This window comes from Engystomops pustulosus, chromosome 7 (genome assembly GCF_040894005.1).
Source record: "Engystomops pustulosus chromosome 7, aEngPut4.maternal, whole genome shotgun sequence".
NCBI lineage: Eukaryota > Metazoa > Chordata > Amphibia > Anura > Leptodactylidae > Engystomops > Engystomops pustulosus.
The window spans coordinates 6,980,608-6,998,740 of record NC_092417.1 but is presented as its reverse complement, the minus strand read 5'-3'; the positions used below and the strand labels follow the sequence as shown (position 1 = coordinate 6,998,740).

General features: G+C 48.2%; 1 protein-coding gene across 1 annotated transcript; it reads right to left on the bottom strand.

Annotated features, from left to right (window-relative positions):
* Positions 1–340: 340 nt before the first annotated feature.
* Positions 341–15,926, bottom strand: B4GALT3 (beta-1,4-galactosyltransferase 3). The gene is made up of 7 exons (XM_072114579.1): positions 15,781–15,926; positions 6,770–7,034; positions 3,808–4,043; positions 3,515–3,705; positions 3,144–3,266; positions 1,747–1,851; positions 341–1,514 (listed from the first exon to the last, which is right to left on the bottom strand). Exons 2-7 carry the CDS (start codon positions 7,023–7,025, stop codon positions 1,034–1,036), a joined length of 1,392 nt encoding a protein of 463 aa, XP_071970680.1. The 5' UTR covers positions 7,026–7,034; positions 15,781–15,926; the 3' UTR covers positions 341–1,033.
* Positions 15,927–18,133: the final 2,207 nt, after the last annotated feature.

Genomic DNA, 18,133 nt, shown 5'->3' with positions numbered 1-18,133 from the left:
TATTATAAATTCTCTGGTGTGGAATATGAAATGCTGAGCATGGAATAAGTAGTAGAAACCAGCAGTGAAACGGTTACATGCTGTGTATAGTTTGTGCTGTGTGAGATGGTTAACATGTGGTTAAGGTGTTAATTATCTCTTTTGGGGCCTCCGTTATTATAAATCTCTGGTGTGGGGGGCTTCATTATTATTCATTGTGTGGCTTGGGGTCTGTTGGTTATAGTCTGGCTGCAGTGTGTCCAGGTGATATTTGGTGCTGGTTACTAGAGCACCCCCTTGAAGTAGAGCCCTCTCTGTAAAGAGCTCCCCCTGGTGGTGGTATAATCAGGACCCCAGTAAATAACTTTCACACAATAATTTAATGACTCTGCACACACACAACAATCCAGTGTCTGACTACCCTGAGGGGGTGGGGGGATGGGGCGTCACATGTCGCTGCCCTCGGGCCTCGTCCATCGTCTTCGAGTCCATAAATAATAGCATAATAATAATAATAATATTAAAATATTTGCGGTGGACGATCACACGAGGCAACGAAACCCAAGACATCCTATAGAAGCAGCAGTGGTGGTGGCGCCCCCCTGTGGCGGCGGCCACCACGAACACTTAGAAGAAATACTGTCTGAGTCACAGCGATGGCGGAGGGTCCGCAGCCTGAAGGTTCCTCGGAGGACGACCCAGCGCACAGCACGGAGCGGTAACATCCTTTTCAAAATATATAGATATATATGTACAGGGCCCCCGGGGGCCACGTCTACAAGGCAGCGCAGCCACGTCCATGGCCGTAGTCACAGTGAATCCTGATTTTCCTTGTGCAATGAGGCACTCGATGTGTGTGGGGTTGGGGGATCGCTGGCCACCCCACCGGTTGGGGCAGGTGGTGACATTCTGTATGAGCTTTACCAGAGCATCGGGGTCGTCACATTGTATTTCGTCCCCCTGTGAATTGACCTGAAATGCCTGGACACAATGTATCCTGGGGGCCCCCCCTTATAGGCCCTATAGATCTCCTATAGTCCCTGTAGGGTGCAGCTCAGAGACGTGTGGCCCCGGGGCGGCTGCGGGCCATCTGGTTATACGCCCTCCGTGGGACGGGCTCCTGCTCGTTCACCGCAGTCTTAGTGATGTTTTTCCAGCGCCTCTTCTTGGGGGGCTCTGTACCTGGGGCGTCTTGTCCCCGGGGGGCGGCGGTGGTCTTACGCTCCTTGTCCTGACTCTTCTTAGCGGGGGCCGTGCCCTGGGCGGGGGCCACTGCTGCGGACTGGTTGATGGATGACTGGACGGATACTGTCAGCTTCCCCCGGGTGGCGCTGTTACTGCTATTGCTGGGGGGCTTCACCGGTGGGGGGGTGGGACCCCGTGTTCTCAGGGGTTTCTGGGATCGGGGGTCCACTCCTATGTCGGCAGTGATGTTGGTGTAGAGACCCTCCAGCTCCCGGGACAGCAGGGTGTAGGTCAGGGAGTTCATCCCGTCCTGTGTCCACATCCTCTGTGTGCGGATCAGGAGATCAAACCTGCGGGAGACAAGAGAGGGCAATGACTGGGGCCCCCCACACCCCTCCGTACACTAGTTACATCCAGAGCTGCATCCACAGAGCCGGCTCCTGTGTAATCCGCTGCTCTCACCTTCTTACCTTTCACTCTGTAATCTCATTACAGCTCCCGGCTGAGCCGCGTAATCCCCACCGATCCCCACACTGATCCCACCTCAGCATTACTACACCTCTGCTTGCTGTCAGTCCTCACCTGTGCGGGTTCTCCTCGTTACCCCGGTCCCCCTTGTGCTTCACCATCTTGTAGTGACCCACAGACACAGGAGGCCGAGCGATCTTCATCCCAGCCAGCCGAACCCTGCACACAGAGAGCAGACTGTATCACACAGGGCGGGATTAGATACACAGCTCAGCAGACAGTATCACACAGGACAGGATTATATACACAGGTCAGCAGTTAGTATCACACAGGATAGGATTAGATACACAGCTCAGCAGAGAGTATCACACAGGGCGGGATTAGATACACATCTCAGCAGTCAGTATCACACAGGATAGGATTAGATACACAGCTCAGCAGACAGTATCACACAGGATAGGATTAGATACACAGCTCAGCAGACAGTATCACACAGGACAGGATTATATACACAGGTCAGCAGTCAGTATCACACAGGATAGGATTAGATACACAGCTCAGCAGACAGTATCACACAGGATAGGATTAGATACACAGCTCAGCAGACTGTGTCACATGATAGGATTAGATACACAGCTCAGCAGACCGTATCACACAGGACAGGATTATATACACAGGTCAGCAGTTAGTATCACACAGGATAGGATTAGATACACAGCTCAGCAGTATCACACAGGAGAGGATTAGATACATAGCCCAGCAGGCAGTATTACACAGGATAGGATTAGATACACAGCTCAGTATCACACAGGATAGGATTAGATACACAGCTCAGCAGACTGTATCACACAGGAGAGGATTAGATACACAGCCCAGCAGTATCACACAGGATAGGATTAGATGTACAGCTCAGCAGTATCACACAGGAGAGGATTAGATGTACAGCTCTGCAGAGTATCACACAGGATAATATTAGATACACAGCTCAGAAGAAAGTATCACACAGGAGAGGATTAGATACACAGCCCAGCAGTATCACACAGGATAGGATTAGATGTACAGCTCAGCAGTATCACACAGGATAGGATTAGATACACAGCTCAGCAGTATCACACAGGATGGGATTAGATACACAGCTCAGCAGACAGTATCACACAGGATAGGATTAGATACACAGCGCAGCAGTATCACACAGGATAGGATTAGATACACAGCGCAGCAGTATCACACAGGATAGGATTAGATACACAGCTCAGCAGACAGTATCACACAGGAGGGGATTAGATACACAGCTCAGGAGACAGTATCACACAGGAGGGGATTAGATACACAGCTCAGCAGACAGTATCACACAGGATGGGATTAGATACACAACTCAGAAAACAGTATCACACAGGATAGGATTAGATACACAGCTCAGCAGACAGTATCACACAGGATAGTATTAGATACACAGCTCAGCCGGCAGTATCACACTTGGCAGGCTTAGATACCCTGGGAGGGCTCCTCACCTGGTGGCGATGTCGTCGTCCTCTCCCCCCCAGCCCCAGTACTCATTGGGGAAGCCGTTCATCTTCATGTACTGTTCGGGGGTCACGGCTGACACCCCCCCAAAATACTGTGGATAGGGGAGACTGCGGAGGAAGCAGAGACATTATGGAGATGAGATCCAGGAAGATGGAGCAGATGGTGCGGAGGAACACATTAACCCTTGCTGCACTACCGTGCTGATAATGTAGGGATGAGGCAGCAGACTCCGCCCACAATGACAGCTGGGGGGCCCCATAATCCAGCATTGGGGGCCACGTGATAATATCTCTACCTGCAGCCTCCACCGGGGGGCGCTTAGTGTATACAGACTCCCCCTAGGTGTAGACCTTACCTGTAGCTGAACTTGTTCATGGCCACCGAGGCGTGCTTGGGGCTCCAGGGGTCGCACACGTACAGGTTGTGGTCGTTCTCCGGGATGAGGTCAACGTCGTGCAGGAAGAGGCAGTCCCAGTCCTCGTCCCTCATCGCCTCCTTCACCCCAACATTCAGCAGCTTCGCCCGATTAAAGGTGGAGTTACCTGACTGTGACAGATAATGTGTATAGAGGGAGGTACGAGGCGCGAGGCAGCGCAGTATATGGGGAGGGCAGTATAGGGCCCAGTATGTTGGGGTCTGGTTCCTCACCTGGTGTATGATGTAGATGCCGTACTGGAGCTGCTGGCGCTGGAGGAAGGGGTGCAGGTAGTAGAGCAGGTGCCGCAGGTGAGTCTCCCGGTTCCGGTGAGGGATGATCACCGCCGTCTTATGGCGCGACTCACAGTTAGGAGGCTTGTACCTACCCCCCGCACTCACCAAAGGATTCTTCTCCTGTATGCGGCGCAGGGTGGGCACCCGACTAAAGGTGACACTGATAGGACCCACTGCAAGAGAGAAGGAGAACCCAGACTACATCACACTGTACTATACAGACGAAATACTACTGCCCCAATATACAGAGTACACCGCATGTATTATAGTAGTTATATTCCTGTACATAGGGGGGCAGTATTATAGTAGTTATATTCCTGTACATAGGGGGCAGTATTATAGTAGTTATATTCCTGTACATAGGGGCAGTATTATAGTAGTTATATTCCTGTACATAGGGGGCAGTATTATAGTAGTTATATTGTTGTACATAGGGGGCAGTATTATAGTAGTTATATTCTTGTACATAGGGGGCAGTATTATAGTAGTTATATTCCTGTACATAGGGGGCAGTATTATAGTAGTTATATTCCTGTACATAGGGGGCAGTATTATAGTAGTTATATTCCTGTACATAGGGGGCAGTATTATAGTAGTTATATTCTTGTACATAGGGGGCAGTATTATAGTAGTTATATTCTTGTACATAGGGGGCAGTATTATAGTAGTTATATTCCTGTACATAGGGGGCAGTATTATAGTAGTTATATTCCTGTACATAGGGGGCAGTATTATAGTAGTTATATTCTTGTACATAGGGGGCAGTATTATAGTAGTTATATTCTTGTACATAGGGGGCAGTATTATAGTAGTTATATTCTTGTACATAGGGGGCAGTATTATAGTAGTTATATTCCTGTACATAGGGGGCAGTATTATAGTAGTTATATTCCTGTACATAGGGGCAGTATTATAGTAGTTATATTCTTGTACATAGGGGGCAGTATTATAGTAGTTATATTCTTGTACATAGGGGGCAGTATTATAGTAGTTATATTCTTGTACATAGGGGGCAGTATTATAGTAGTTATATTCCTGTACATAGGGGGCAGTATTATAGTAGTTATATTCCTGTACATAGGGGGCAGTATTATAGTAGTTATATTCTTGTACATAGGGGGCAGTATTATAGTAGTTATATTCTTGTACATAGGGGGCAGTATTATAGTAGTTATATTCCTGTACATAGGGGGCAGTATTATAGTAGTTATATTCCTGTACATAGGGGGCAGTATTATAGTAGTTATATTCTTGTACATAGGGGGCAGTATTATAGTAGTTATATTCTTGTACATAGGGGGCAGTATTATAGTAGTTATATTCCTGTACATAGGGGGCAGTATTATAGTAGTTATATTCTTGTACATAGGGGGCAGTATTATAGTAGTTATATTCTTGTACATAGGGGGAAGTATTATAGTAGTTATATTCCTGTACATAGGGACAGTATTATAGTAGTTATATTCCTGTACATGGGGGCAGTATTATAGTAGTTATAATCTTGTACATAGGGGGCAGTATTATAGTAGTTATATTCTTGTACATAGGGGGCAGTATTATAGTAGTTATATTCTTGTACATAGGGGGCAGTATTATAGTAGTTATATTCTTGTACATAGGGGGCAGTATTATAGTAGTTATATTCTTGTACATAGGGGGCAGTATTATAGTAGTTATATCCCTGTACATAGGGGGCAGTATTATAGTAGTTATATTCTTGTACATAGGGGGCAGTATTATAGTAGTTATATTCTTGTACATAGGGGGCAGTATTATAGTAGTTATATTCTTGTACATAGGGGGCAGTATTATAGTAGTTATATTCTTGTACATAGGGGGCAGTATTATAGTAGTTATATTCTTGTACATAGGGGGCAGTATTATAGTAGTTATATTCCTGTACATAGGGGGCAGTATTATAGTAGTTATATTCCTGTACATAGGGGGCAGTATTATAGTAGTTATATTCCTGTACATAGGGGCAGTATTATAGTAGTTATATTCTTGTACATAGGGGGCAGTATTATAGTAGTTATATTCTTGTACATAGGGGGCAGTATTATAGTAGTTATATCCCTGTACATAGGGGGGCAGTATTATAGTAGTTATATTCTTGTACATAGGGGGAAGTATTATAGTAGTTATATTCCTGTACATAGGGACAGTATTATAGTAGTTATATTCCTGTACATGGGGGCAGTATTATAGTAGTTATAATCTTGTACATAGGGGGCAGTATTATAGTAGTTATATTCTTGTACATAGGGGGCAGTATTATAGTAGTTATATTCTTGTACATAGGGGGCAGTATTATAGTAGTTATATTCTTGTACATAGGGGGCAGTATTATAGTAGTTATATTCTTGTACATAGGGGGCAGTATTATTGTAGTTATATTCCTGTACATAGGGGGCGGTATTATAGTAGTTATATTCTTGTACATAGGGGGCAGTATTATAGTAGTTATATTCCTGTACATAGGGGGCAGTATTATAGTAGTTATATTCCTGTACATAGGGGGCAGTATTATAGTAGTTATATTCTTGTCCATAGGGGGCAGTATTATAGTAGTTATATTCTTGTCCATAGGGGGCAGTATTATAGTAGTTATATTCTTGTCCATAGGGGGCAGTATTATAGTAGTTATATTCTTGTCCATAGGGGGCAGTATTATAGTAGTTATATTCTTGTCCATAGGGGGCAGTATTATAGTAGTTATATTCTTGTACATAGGGGGCAGTATTATAGTAGTTATATTCTTGTACATAGGGGGCAGTATTATAGCAGTTATATTCTTGTACATAGGGGGCAGTATTATAGCAGTTATATTCTTGTACATAGGGGGCAGTATTATAGCAGCTATATTCTTGTACATAGGGGGCAGTATTCCATTACTTACACAAGTATGGGGATTTTTCTGGGCACCATGGTAGTAATTCCCCGGCTTGCAGTCTGGGGTGCAGTGTTGCTTGTAGGCGGGTGAGGTTGGTGTACACATCATGGGTTCGGGTGTAGTCAAAGTTTGGCTCTGAAGAACGACCGAAGATGGAGGCTAGGCTCCGCAGGCCACCAAACGAAAAATACACCATGAAGGCAAACTGGAAGCCGATGAGCATGGCCAGCGTGCACGGCCGCTCCAGGACACGGCGGATCATCTTCCCGCTCTGTAAGACACAGACACCCTGTTACCGGTCCAGCGGGAGCAGAACTGATGTCTTCTCACTTCTTGTCTTTCTCTAAGACTCTTAAGGCGCGGTGCTATTTACCTTCCATTATGTGAGAGAGGGAGGACTTTCTGTCTGGTATTTGAAGTGGAGCATGACGTATAATAATGATTTGCAGGAGCTGAGGTGTGCATGATGAGGTTCCGCAGCAGCTGGGGTGTGCATGATGAGATTCTGCAGCAGCTGGGGTGTGCATAAGGAGGTTCTACAGCAGCTGGGTGTGTACTATGAGGTTCTGCAGCAGCTGGGTGTGTATTATGAGGTTCTGCTGCAGCTGGGTGTGTATTATGAGGTTCTGCAGCAGCTGGGGTGTATGTTATGAGGTTTTGCAGCAGATTAGGTGTGCATGATGAGGTTCTGCAGCAGCTGGGGTGAGTATTATGAGGTTCTGCAGCAGCTGGGGTGTATATTAGGAGGTTTTACAGTAGATGAGGTGTGTATTATGAGAAGTGCAGACACAGTAATTCTAGATTTCCTGCATACAAATCACATTGTAAAATTACATAGCAACCATCAGCCCTCGCTGCACCTCTGGAGCCATCGGCTTCTCCTAGTTACTGTTGCTAGGAATGCTGTGTGACCACTAGGGATTATAATGTGAGGAGAGGGGTGTCTAAGAGACCCCCAGCCTCCCCTAAACCTCCTGGTAATAACCATTCCCTGCAGACTGTTCTTCAGTGCTCCAGGCAGGGGGCGCTCTACAGGTGAGGCTCAGGTATGCCGGAAATCTATGACCGACAGGTACGATAAGACTGGAATGTCCCCAAAGCCACCAAAGCATAAAGAACCCAAGCAAGTGTGACCAGAGGGAACCCTGCCAGGAATAGCGGTGTATCTAATCCTATCCTGTGTGATACTGCCTGCTGAGCTGTGTATCTAATCCTATCCTGTGTGATACTGTCTGCTGAGCTGTGTATCTAATCCTATCCTATGTGATACTGCCTGCTGAGCTGTGTATCTAATCCTATCCTGTGTGATACTGTCTGCTGAGCTGTGTATCTAATCCTATCCTGTGTGATACTGACTGCTGAGCTGTGTATCTAATCCTATCCTATGTGATACTGCCTGCTGAGCTGTGTATCTAATCCTATCCTAAGTGATACTGCCTGCTGAGCTGTGTATCTAATCCTATCCTATGTGATACTGCCTGCTGATCTGTGTATCTAATCCTATCCTGTGTGATACTGTCTGCTGAGCTGTGTATCTAATCCTATCCTGTGTGATACTGACTGCTGAGCTGAGTATCTAATCCTATCCTATCTGATACTGTCTGCTGAGCTGTGTATCTAATCCTATCCTGTGTGATACTGTCTGCTGAGCTGTGTATCTAATCCTATCCTGTGTGATACTGTCTGCTGAGCTGTGTATCTAATCCTATCCTGTGTGATACTGTCTGCTGAGCTGTGTATCTAATCCTATCCTGTTTGATACTGTCTGCTGAGCTGTGTATCTAATCCTATCCTGTGTGATACTGTCTGCTGAGCTGTGTATCTAATCCTATCCTGTGTGATACAGTCTGCCAAACTGTATATCTAATCCTACCCTGTGTGATACTGCTGAGCTGTGTATCTAATCCTCTCCTGTGTGATACTGCTGAGTTGTGTATCTAATCCTATCCTGTGTGATACTGTCTGCTGAGCTGGGTATCTAATGCTTTCATGTGTGATACTGTCTGCTGAGCTGGGTATCTAATCCTATCCTGTGTGATACTGTCTGCTGAGCTGGGTATCTAATCCTGGCATGTGTGATACTGTCCCCTGCTGGTGTGGTACGTGGATTGCTCACCAGATTACTGTGATGTGCTGAGGTTCTGGTTCTGTCTCCTCCTGTATTACCCAGTGTTTGGGTTGTGTTGAGGCCGCTGTGCTCCTGTACACCTGTGTGCGACTTATGGCGATGGTAAGGGTAGGTATAGCAGAGGTAGGTGGGCGTTACAGGTGTTGCTATAACTGAGTTTGTGTTATGTGTCGACGCTGAACAATCCTTCGGCTAACAATAAGGAGAAACGAAAATAGCAGGAATGTGGTGATCAGTCAGCGGGGGACAGGACCCGGGACGGGGGTTCCCAGCGTCCCTCATGTTACCTGACAACATGGTGCAATGTGACAAAGCCTCTTATACTGAAACCTGAGATATATCACTATAATAGAAAGATGAGTGACAACCAATATGACCGCCGTAACAGCTACTACTGTGGTGATATAACCATAACAACCGAGAAGATTAGGAGAAATGAGGGGACACTAATAACTGTGACACAGGGGGAGATAAGGGGACACTAATGACTGTGACACAGGGGGGAGATGAGGGGACACTAGTGACTGTGACACGGGGAGATGAGGGGAGACTAGTGACTGTGACACAGGGGGAGATGAGGGGACACTAATGACTGTGACACAGGGGTAGATGAAGGGACACTAATGACTGTGACACAGGGGGAGATGAGGGGACACTAATGACTGTGACACAGGGAGATGAGGGGACATTAATGACTGTGACACAGGGGGAGATGAGGCGACACTAATGTCTGTGACGGGGGGAAGGGGAGATGAGGGGACACTAATGACTGTGACACAGGGGGACATGAGGGGACACTAATGACTATGACACAGGGGGAGATGAGGGGACACTAATAACTGGGACACAGGGGGACATGAGGGGACATTAATGACTGTGACACAGGGAGAGATGAGGGGACACTAATGACTGTGGCACAGGGGGACATGAGGGGACACTAATGACTGTGACACAGGGGGACATGAGGGGACACTAATGACTGTGACACAGGGGGAGATGAGGGGACACTAATGACTGTGACACAGGGGGAGATGAGGGGACACTAATGACTGTGACACGGGGAGATGAGGGGACACTAATGACTGTGACACAGGAGGAGATGAGGGGACACTAATGACTGTGACACAGGGGAAGATGAGGGGACACTAATGACTGTGACACAGGGGAAGATGAGGGGACACTAATGACTGACACAGGGGGGAGATGAGGGGACACTAATGACTGTGACACAGGGGGACATGAGGGGACACTAATGACTGTGGCACAGGGGGAGAGGAGGGGACACTAATGACTGACACAGGGGAAGATGAGGGGACACTAATGACTGACACGGGGGAGATGAGGGGACACTAATGACTGTGACACAGGGGGACATGAGGGGACACTAATGACTGTGGCACAGGGGGACATGAGGGGACACTAATGACTGTGACACAGGGGGACATGAGGGGACACTAATGACTGTGACACAGGGGGAGATGAGGGGACACTAATGACTGTGACACAGGGGGAGATGAGGGGACACTAATGACTGTGACACAGGGGGAGATGAGGGGACACTAATGACTGTGACACGGGGAGATGAGGGGACACTAATGACTGTGACACGGGGAGATGAGGGGACATTAATGACTGTGACACATGGGGAGATGGGACATTAATGACTGTGACACGGGGAGATGAGGGGACACTAATGACTGTGACACAGGGGGGCATGAGGGGACTCTAATGACTGTGACACAGGGGGAGATGAGGGGACACTAATGACTGTGACACGGGGAGATGAGGGGACACTAATGACTGTGACACAGGAGGAGATGAGGGGACACTAATGACTGTGACACAGGAGGAGATGAGGGGACACTAATGACTGTGACACAGGGGAAGATGAGGGGACACTAATGACTGTGACACAGGGGAAGATGAGGGGACACTAATGACTGACACAGGGGGGAGATGAGGGGACACTAATGACTGTGACACAGGGGGACATGAGGGGACACTAATGACTGTGGCACAGGGGGAGAGGAGGGGACACTAATGACTGACACAGGGGAAGATGAGGGGACACTAATGACTGACACGGGGGAGATGAGGGGACACTAATGACTGTGACACAGGGGGACATGAGGGGACACTAATGACTGTGGCACAGGGGGACATGAGGGGACACTAATGACTGTGACACAGGGGGACATGAGGGGACACTAATGACTGTGACACAGGGGGACATGAGGGGACACTAATGACTGTGACACAGGGGGACATGAGGGGACACTAATGACTGTGACACGGGGGGAGATGAGGGGACACTAATGACTGACACAGGAGGAGATGAGGGGACACTAATGACTGTGACACAGGATGAGATGAGGGACACTAATGACTGTGACACAGGAGAAGATGAGGGGACACTAATGACTGTGACACAGGGGGAGATGAGGGGACACTAATGACTGACACAGGAGGAGATGAGGGGACACTAATGACTGTGACACAGGAGGAGATGAGGGGACACTAATGACTGTGACACAGGAGAAGATGAGGGGACACTAATGACTGTGACACAGGGGGAGATGAGGGGACACTAATGACTGTGACACAGGATGAGATGAGGGACACTAATGACGTGACACAGGGGAGATGAGGGACACTAATGACTGTGACACAGGATGAGATGAGGGGACACTAATGACTGTGACACGGGGGGAGATGAGGGGACACTAATGAATGTGACACAGGGGGAGATGAGGGGACACTATTGACTGTGACACAGGGGGGAGATGAGGGGACACTAATGACTGTGACACAGGGAGGAGATGAGGGGACACTAATGACTGTGACACGGGGGGAAATGAGGGGACACTAATGACTGTGACACGGGGAGATGAGGGGACACTAATGACTGTGACACAGGATGAGATGAGGGACACTAATGACTGTGACACAGGGGGAGATGAGGAGACACTAATGACTGTGACACGGGGGGGAGATGAGGGGACACTAATGAATGTGACACAGGGGGAGATGAGAGGACACTAGTGACTGTGACACAGGGGGAGATGAGGCGACACTAATGACTGTGACACGGGGGGGAGATGAGGGGACACTAATGACTGTGACACGGGGGGAGATGAGGGGACACTAATGACTGTGACACGGGGGGAGATGAGGGGACACTAATGACTGTGACACAGGAGGAGATGAGGGGACACTAATGACTGTGACACAGGGGGAGATGAGGAGACACTAATGACTGTGACACAGGGGGGAGATGAGGGGACACTAATGACTGTGACACAGGGGGAGATGAGGGGATACTAATGACTGTGACACAGGGGGAGATGAGGAGACACTAATGACTGTGACACAGGGGGGAGATGAGGGGACACTAATGACTGTGACACAGGGGGAGATGAGGGGACACTAATGACTGTGACACAGGGGGGAGATGAGGGGACACTAATGACTGTGACACAGGGGGAGATGAGGGGACACTAATGACTGTGACACAGGGGGAGATGAGGGGACACTAATGACTGTGACACGGGGAGATGAGGGGACACTAATGACTGTGACACAGGGGGAGATGAGGAGACACTAATGACTGTGACACGGGGGGAGATGAGGGGACACTAATGACTGTGACACAGGGGGAGATGAGGGGACACTAATGACTGTGACACAGGGGGAGATGAGGGGACACTAATGACTGTGGCACAGGGGGAGATGAGGGGACACTAATGACTGTGACACAGGGGGGAGATGAGGGGACACTAATGACTGTGACACAGGGGGAGATGAGGGGACACTAATGACTGGGAGGGCATGCTGGGAGTTGTAGTTCAGCACATGACTCTTTGTTATGTGTACAGGTCCATGTGTTTTGTCAGGTGATGACCACAATCCCTCAGGAGATGCTCCTACCACCAGTATGAGGAGCCTGTGGGTGCTGGGTGTCCCATGTCATGTTGGAGGACCCCCAGGTTCCAGGCCAGGTGAGTGACTGCAGGTAGGAGCACAGGTGACATTGTGTGTGAGCGGAGAAGCCGAGCATCTCCAGACCTAGACCCTGTGGGGCACCTGTGGGACAGGAGAAGGAGGTGCAGCACGAGGTCACTATCATTCATGGAGGAGGAAGAGATAAGCGCTGGGAATAATGCAGTCACACAAGGTATTGTCACTCTGGGACAATCTGGCCATTGTCACGTAGGATGCAGTTACTTTGTAGCCTGCGGGTTACACATTAATGTCTGTGTGTTATACACTTACTACAATCAATTGTATCACACGGGCAGATCTTCAGTGATGTCCAAAGAAAAATAGAAGAAAATATTTCCAAAAATGTGGGGGGTTTAAGAAAAAAAAAATCTGTGGGCCCCCCAAATACCTGTCTCTAATTCAATGCACCCCCAAATACCTGTGTGTCATCCAAAGCGCCCCCCCCCATATACCTGTCTCTAATCCAGAGCGCCCCCATATACCTGTCTCTAATCCAGAGCGCCCCCCATATACCTGTCTCTAATCCAGACCGCCCCCATTTACCTGTCTCTAATCCAGAGCGCCCCCATATACCTGTCTCTAATCCAGAGCGCCCCCCATATACCTGTCTCTAATCCAGAGCGCCCCCATATACCTGTCTCTAATCCAGAGCGCCCCCCATATACCTGTCTCTAATCCAGAGCGCCCCCATATACCTGTCTCTAATCCAGAGCGCCCCCCCTATACCTGTCTCTAATCCAGAGCGCCCCCCCTATACCTGTCTCTAATCCAGAGCGCCCCCCCCTATACCTGTCTCTAATCCAGAGCGCCCCCCCTATACCTGTCTCTAATCCAGAGCGCCCCCCCATACCTGTCTCTAATCCAGAGCGCCCCCCATATACCTGTCTCTAATCCAGAGCGCCCCCCATATACCTGTCTCTAATCCAGAGCGCCCCCCATATACCTGTCTCTAATCCAGAGCGCCCCCATATACCTGTCTCTAATCCAGAGCGCCCCCATATACCTGTCTCTAATCCAGAGCGCCTCCCTTATACCTGTTTCTAATCCAGAGCGCCCCCATATACCTGTCTCTAATCCAGAGCGCCTCCCTTATACAGGCAGTCCCCGGGTTAATGTCCAAGGTCGGTTCTGTAGGTTTGGTCTTAAAATAAATTTGTATGTAAGTCGGAACCATATACTTTATAATTCTAACCCCAGCCAAAATTTTTTGGGTCTCTGTGACAATTGGATTTTAAAAATGTTGGATTGTCCAAGAACCATGATTAACAATAAAGCTTCATTAAAGACGCCTGGGATAACTGTTACAGCTGATTATTGTAGCCTGGGGCTAAAGTACAGTAACAACATCCAGAGGTCCGTTTGTAACTAGGGGTCGTCTGTAAATCGGGTGTTCTTAATACACCACGTACCACATACTGTACCGTATACCATACACCACATACTGTGTACCATGTACTGTATACCATACACCACGTACCACATACTGTACCATGTACCGTATACCATACACCATGTACCACATACTGTACCATGTACCGTATACAATACACCATGTACCACATACTGTACCATGTACCGTATACCATACACCGCGTACCACATACTGTACCATGTACCGTATACCATACACCATGTACCACATACTGTACCGTATACCATACACCACGTACCACATACTGTACCGTGTAACGTATACCATACACCACGTACCACATACTGTACCGTGTACCGTATACCATACACCACGTACCACATACTGTACCGTGTACCGTATACCATACACCACGTACCACATACCGTACCGTATACAATACACCACGTACCACATACTGTACCGTGTACCAAATACAATACATCACGTACCACATACTGTACCGTGTACCAAATACAATACATCACGTACCACATACTGTACCGTATACAATACACCACGTACCACATACTGTACCGTATACAATACACCACGTACCACATACTGTACCGTATACAATACACCACGTACCACATACTGTACCGTATACAATACACCACGTACCACATACTGTACCGTATACAATACACCACGTACCACATACTGTACCGTATACAATACACTACGTACCACATACCGTACCGTGTACAATACACCACGTACCGCATACTGTGTACTACATATTTTGCAGCATGTACTGTATATCATACAACTCATAATATACACAGTATAACATGCACCATGTGCTGTATACTATACCCTATACACCATATACTGTGTACTACATATTGTGCAGCATGTACTGTATATCATGCAACTCATAATATACACAGTATAACATGCGCCATGTGCTGTATACCATACCCTATACACCATATACTGTGAACGGTACATCATGCACCGTATAGTATTGGTACCATATACCCTGTACTGCATGCACCATATAATATATATTATATACCATGTACTGTATACCATACACTATACATCATGTACTGTGTATGGTATATCGTGCACCATATATACACTGTATAGCATGTACTGTATATAATGTATCATATACACCGTAAACCATTCACAATGGACCATGTATCATGCACTATATACTATATACCGTGTAGTGCAGCACCACCTGCTAGTGATTGCAGCTACTACTCCCCCTATTATTGTACACACAACCCCCATCATCACAACCACTGCTGCTGCCATCACATTACTGTAATTTTTAGTATTTCTGGTGGTTTTCCTCCTCGCCTCTATATCTCTGCCATACACCGCAGCGATGTATAGCCCCATTGCCCTGCTCATTGCTGCCCAGAAGAGCTTGCACTCCATGCAGTGAGGCTCAGGGCTGGCACAGGTGGTTTATGGGGGTGGGGGGCAGTGCACAGAGCGTTGCACCTGAGTGTCACTCACCTGAGTGTGTGCAGATGTTGTCTCTAGGATGTGGGATTAGAGGGCTGGGAGCAGCAGAACGCCTCTGTCATGGCCCCAGCGTCTCCCCTCCCTTCCTCTCTGATTCCTGATGTGCTCCTCCTCCTCCTCCACTATCCTCACTCCACCTCCCCCTGCTTCCACAAACACACAGCGAGTGTGCACTCACACATCCCACCTGACTGCAGCGTGCACTCACACTAGGGTCACACCTGACAGTTCACGTCCTTAGAGGGGTTTATTTTGATGTTTTTGCAGACTTCTGCAGGCAGGGTAACCCCCGGGGTCTCGGGGCAGGTTCACTTGTGTTGGCAAACACTGGGGAGGCCGCCCCTGCCTGGTTTACACTGGACGGTCAGGTTTTTGGGATGGGATTGTTTGGCTTTCATATCGGTTTACAGACTCTGAGGAGGTAACAGAACAAAGGGAGGAAACAGGCGGCAAGAATTTACAGGAGAACTTGATTCTGGTAAAGCTCGACGTTCAGTCCCTGTGTGGTCCGGTTCTACAGACCCAAACCCGACTCGTCATGATTTCAGCCATTGTGTGACTTTCAGTACTTATGTGGAGTGGATGTTCTGTCCCGAACCCATTTAGTGATGATTTCAGTCCTGATATAGTGATCTTAGCTGTATAACAGAGCAGAGTCCAATGTGTGACACTCAGTCCACGTGTGGTCCGGATTCACTGACCCGAAGCCGAATCTTGATGACTTCAGCCTAGAAATTGTAATCTCTGGAGCGTATTACACATCGGAGTCCGATACCTGACATAGAGTCCATTTGTTTTCACGATTGACTTCCCAAATCCAGATCAAACAGAGTTCATGTCAGCGGAGTCGGGTTTGGGCCGGTAGAACCGTCTGACACGCTTCAAACGCAGTCGTCTATAATGGGCCTATAGGTAAGGACACACGACGTAGCACATTAGTAATGGTGTTGTTATTACAGACTCGCCCTGTCTTCTTATCTGCCTTGGGCTAGGGTCAGTAATACAGGTCAGTAAGTGTCCACGTCCCCCAGGCCGGGAATTTGTACAATACATGGGGATGAGAATGTCCCTTCTGTGACATTGGCCTTAGGGAGCGTTCACACGCGACTTGTGTCATGGATCTGGGTGTGACGTCCCGAGCTCCTGCACGCGGTGTCAGGCTATAAATCCTGCTGGGTAATGTGTCTGCCCATTTACATGTCCCAAACAAGCCCTCGGGTAACAAAAAGTGCAGGAATGTGGCGAAGTGTGACAGGAGACACAGACGTGACAGCGAACGTGGCGGCCGGTGGGCTAGAGGTGCATAACGGGTCTGTCAGGTTCTGTCAGGTATCACTAATGATTTTTCTCTATGTAAAGAGTAACGGCTCCACAACACACAGTATACAGTGAGTATGTTTAGTGTATATACAGTGGACGCAGCTTGTGTCATCACTCACTGTGTCAGGCTGTTGCTCTGTACATAGAAAGGAATTATAAGAGAGCAGCAGCGCGTGACCGGACCTATGTACCTACATCATATATCAGGTAGTGATGTACACGGAGCGGTGACACCACATACGACGCGCAGTGCCACCACTACATACAGGACATGGGGCGGTGACACCATCTACTACATGCAGTACACAGAGGTCCAACACCACATGCTGCACACAGTGACAGAATTGTCAAGCTCTAGGGGTAGTGGACCCACTGGTCCACCGCAGATGATGACACAAGCCGACACCTGGGATCGGAGTCTAAGTGGCAAAGTGGGTTGGACTTGCTGCCGCATGGTACCACCAGGTCGTTCCACAGGTGCAACTTTGACCGCAGTGGCAGCCGAGGTGAGGTACAGAGTCGGAAGGCAAGTTAGTGGTCAGGGACAGGCAGGAGGTCATGATAGGCGACAGAGGTTCAGGCTCGGAGGCGGAGCAGAAGGTCAAATGCAGAACCGGTGTCACAACAGGAAATCCAAACACTAGCGCAAGGCAGGGATAAAAGTTTTCTCAACAGCATGAGCACTGGCCCTTTAAATCAGAGACAGGAGCAGGAGAGCGTGGGGAGGTGAGTGATGCCGGGGTTAGTCTGGAGAAACCTTTGCAGGAGGCTACGGTCCAGAATGTTATCCTCAGGCTCCCAAGATCTCTCCTTAGACCTAAACCCCTTCATGTCAACAAGCGAGAACCGCCCACCTCTCACTGTCTTCATGTCTCCTTTACCACAAAGACATCAGAGGAGGAGGTTGCCGAGAGAAGCGGTTCAAGATGACAGGTTTCAGTAGAGAGACATGGATGGAGTTAGGGATGCGCATAGTGGGAGGGAGACGGAGTTTATACGCCACAGGGTTTATGCACTTCACCAC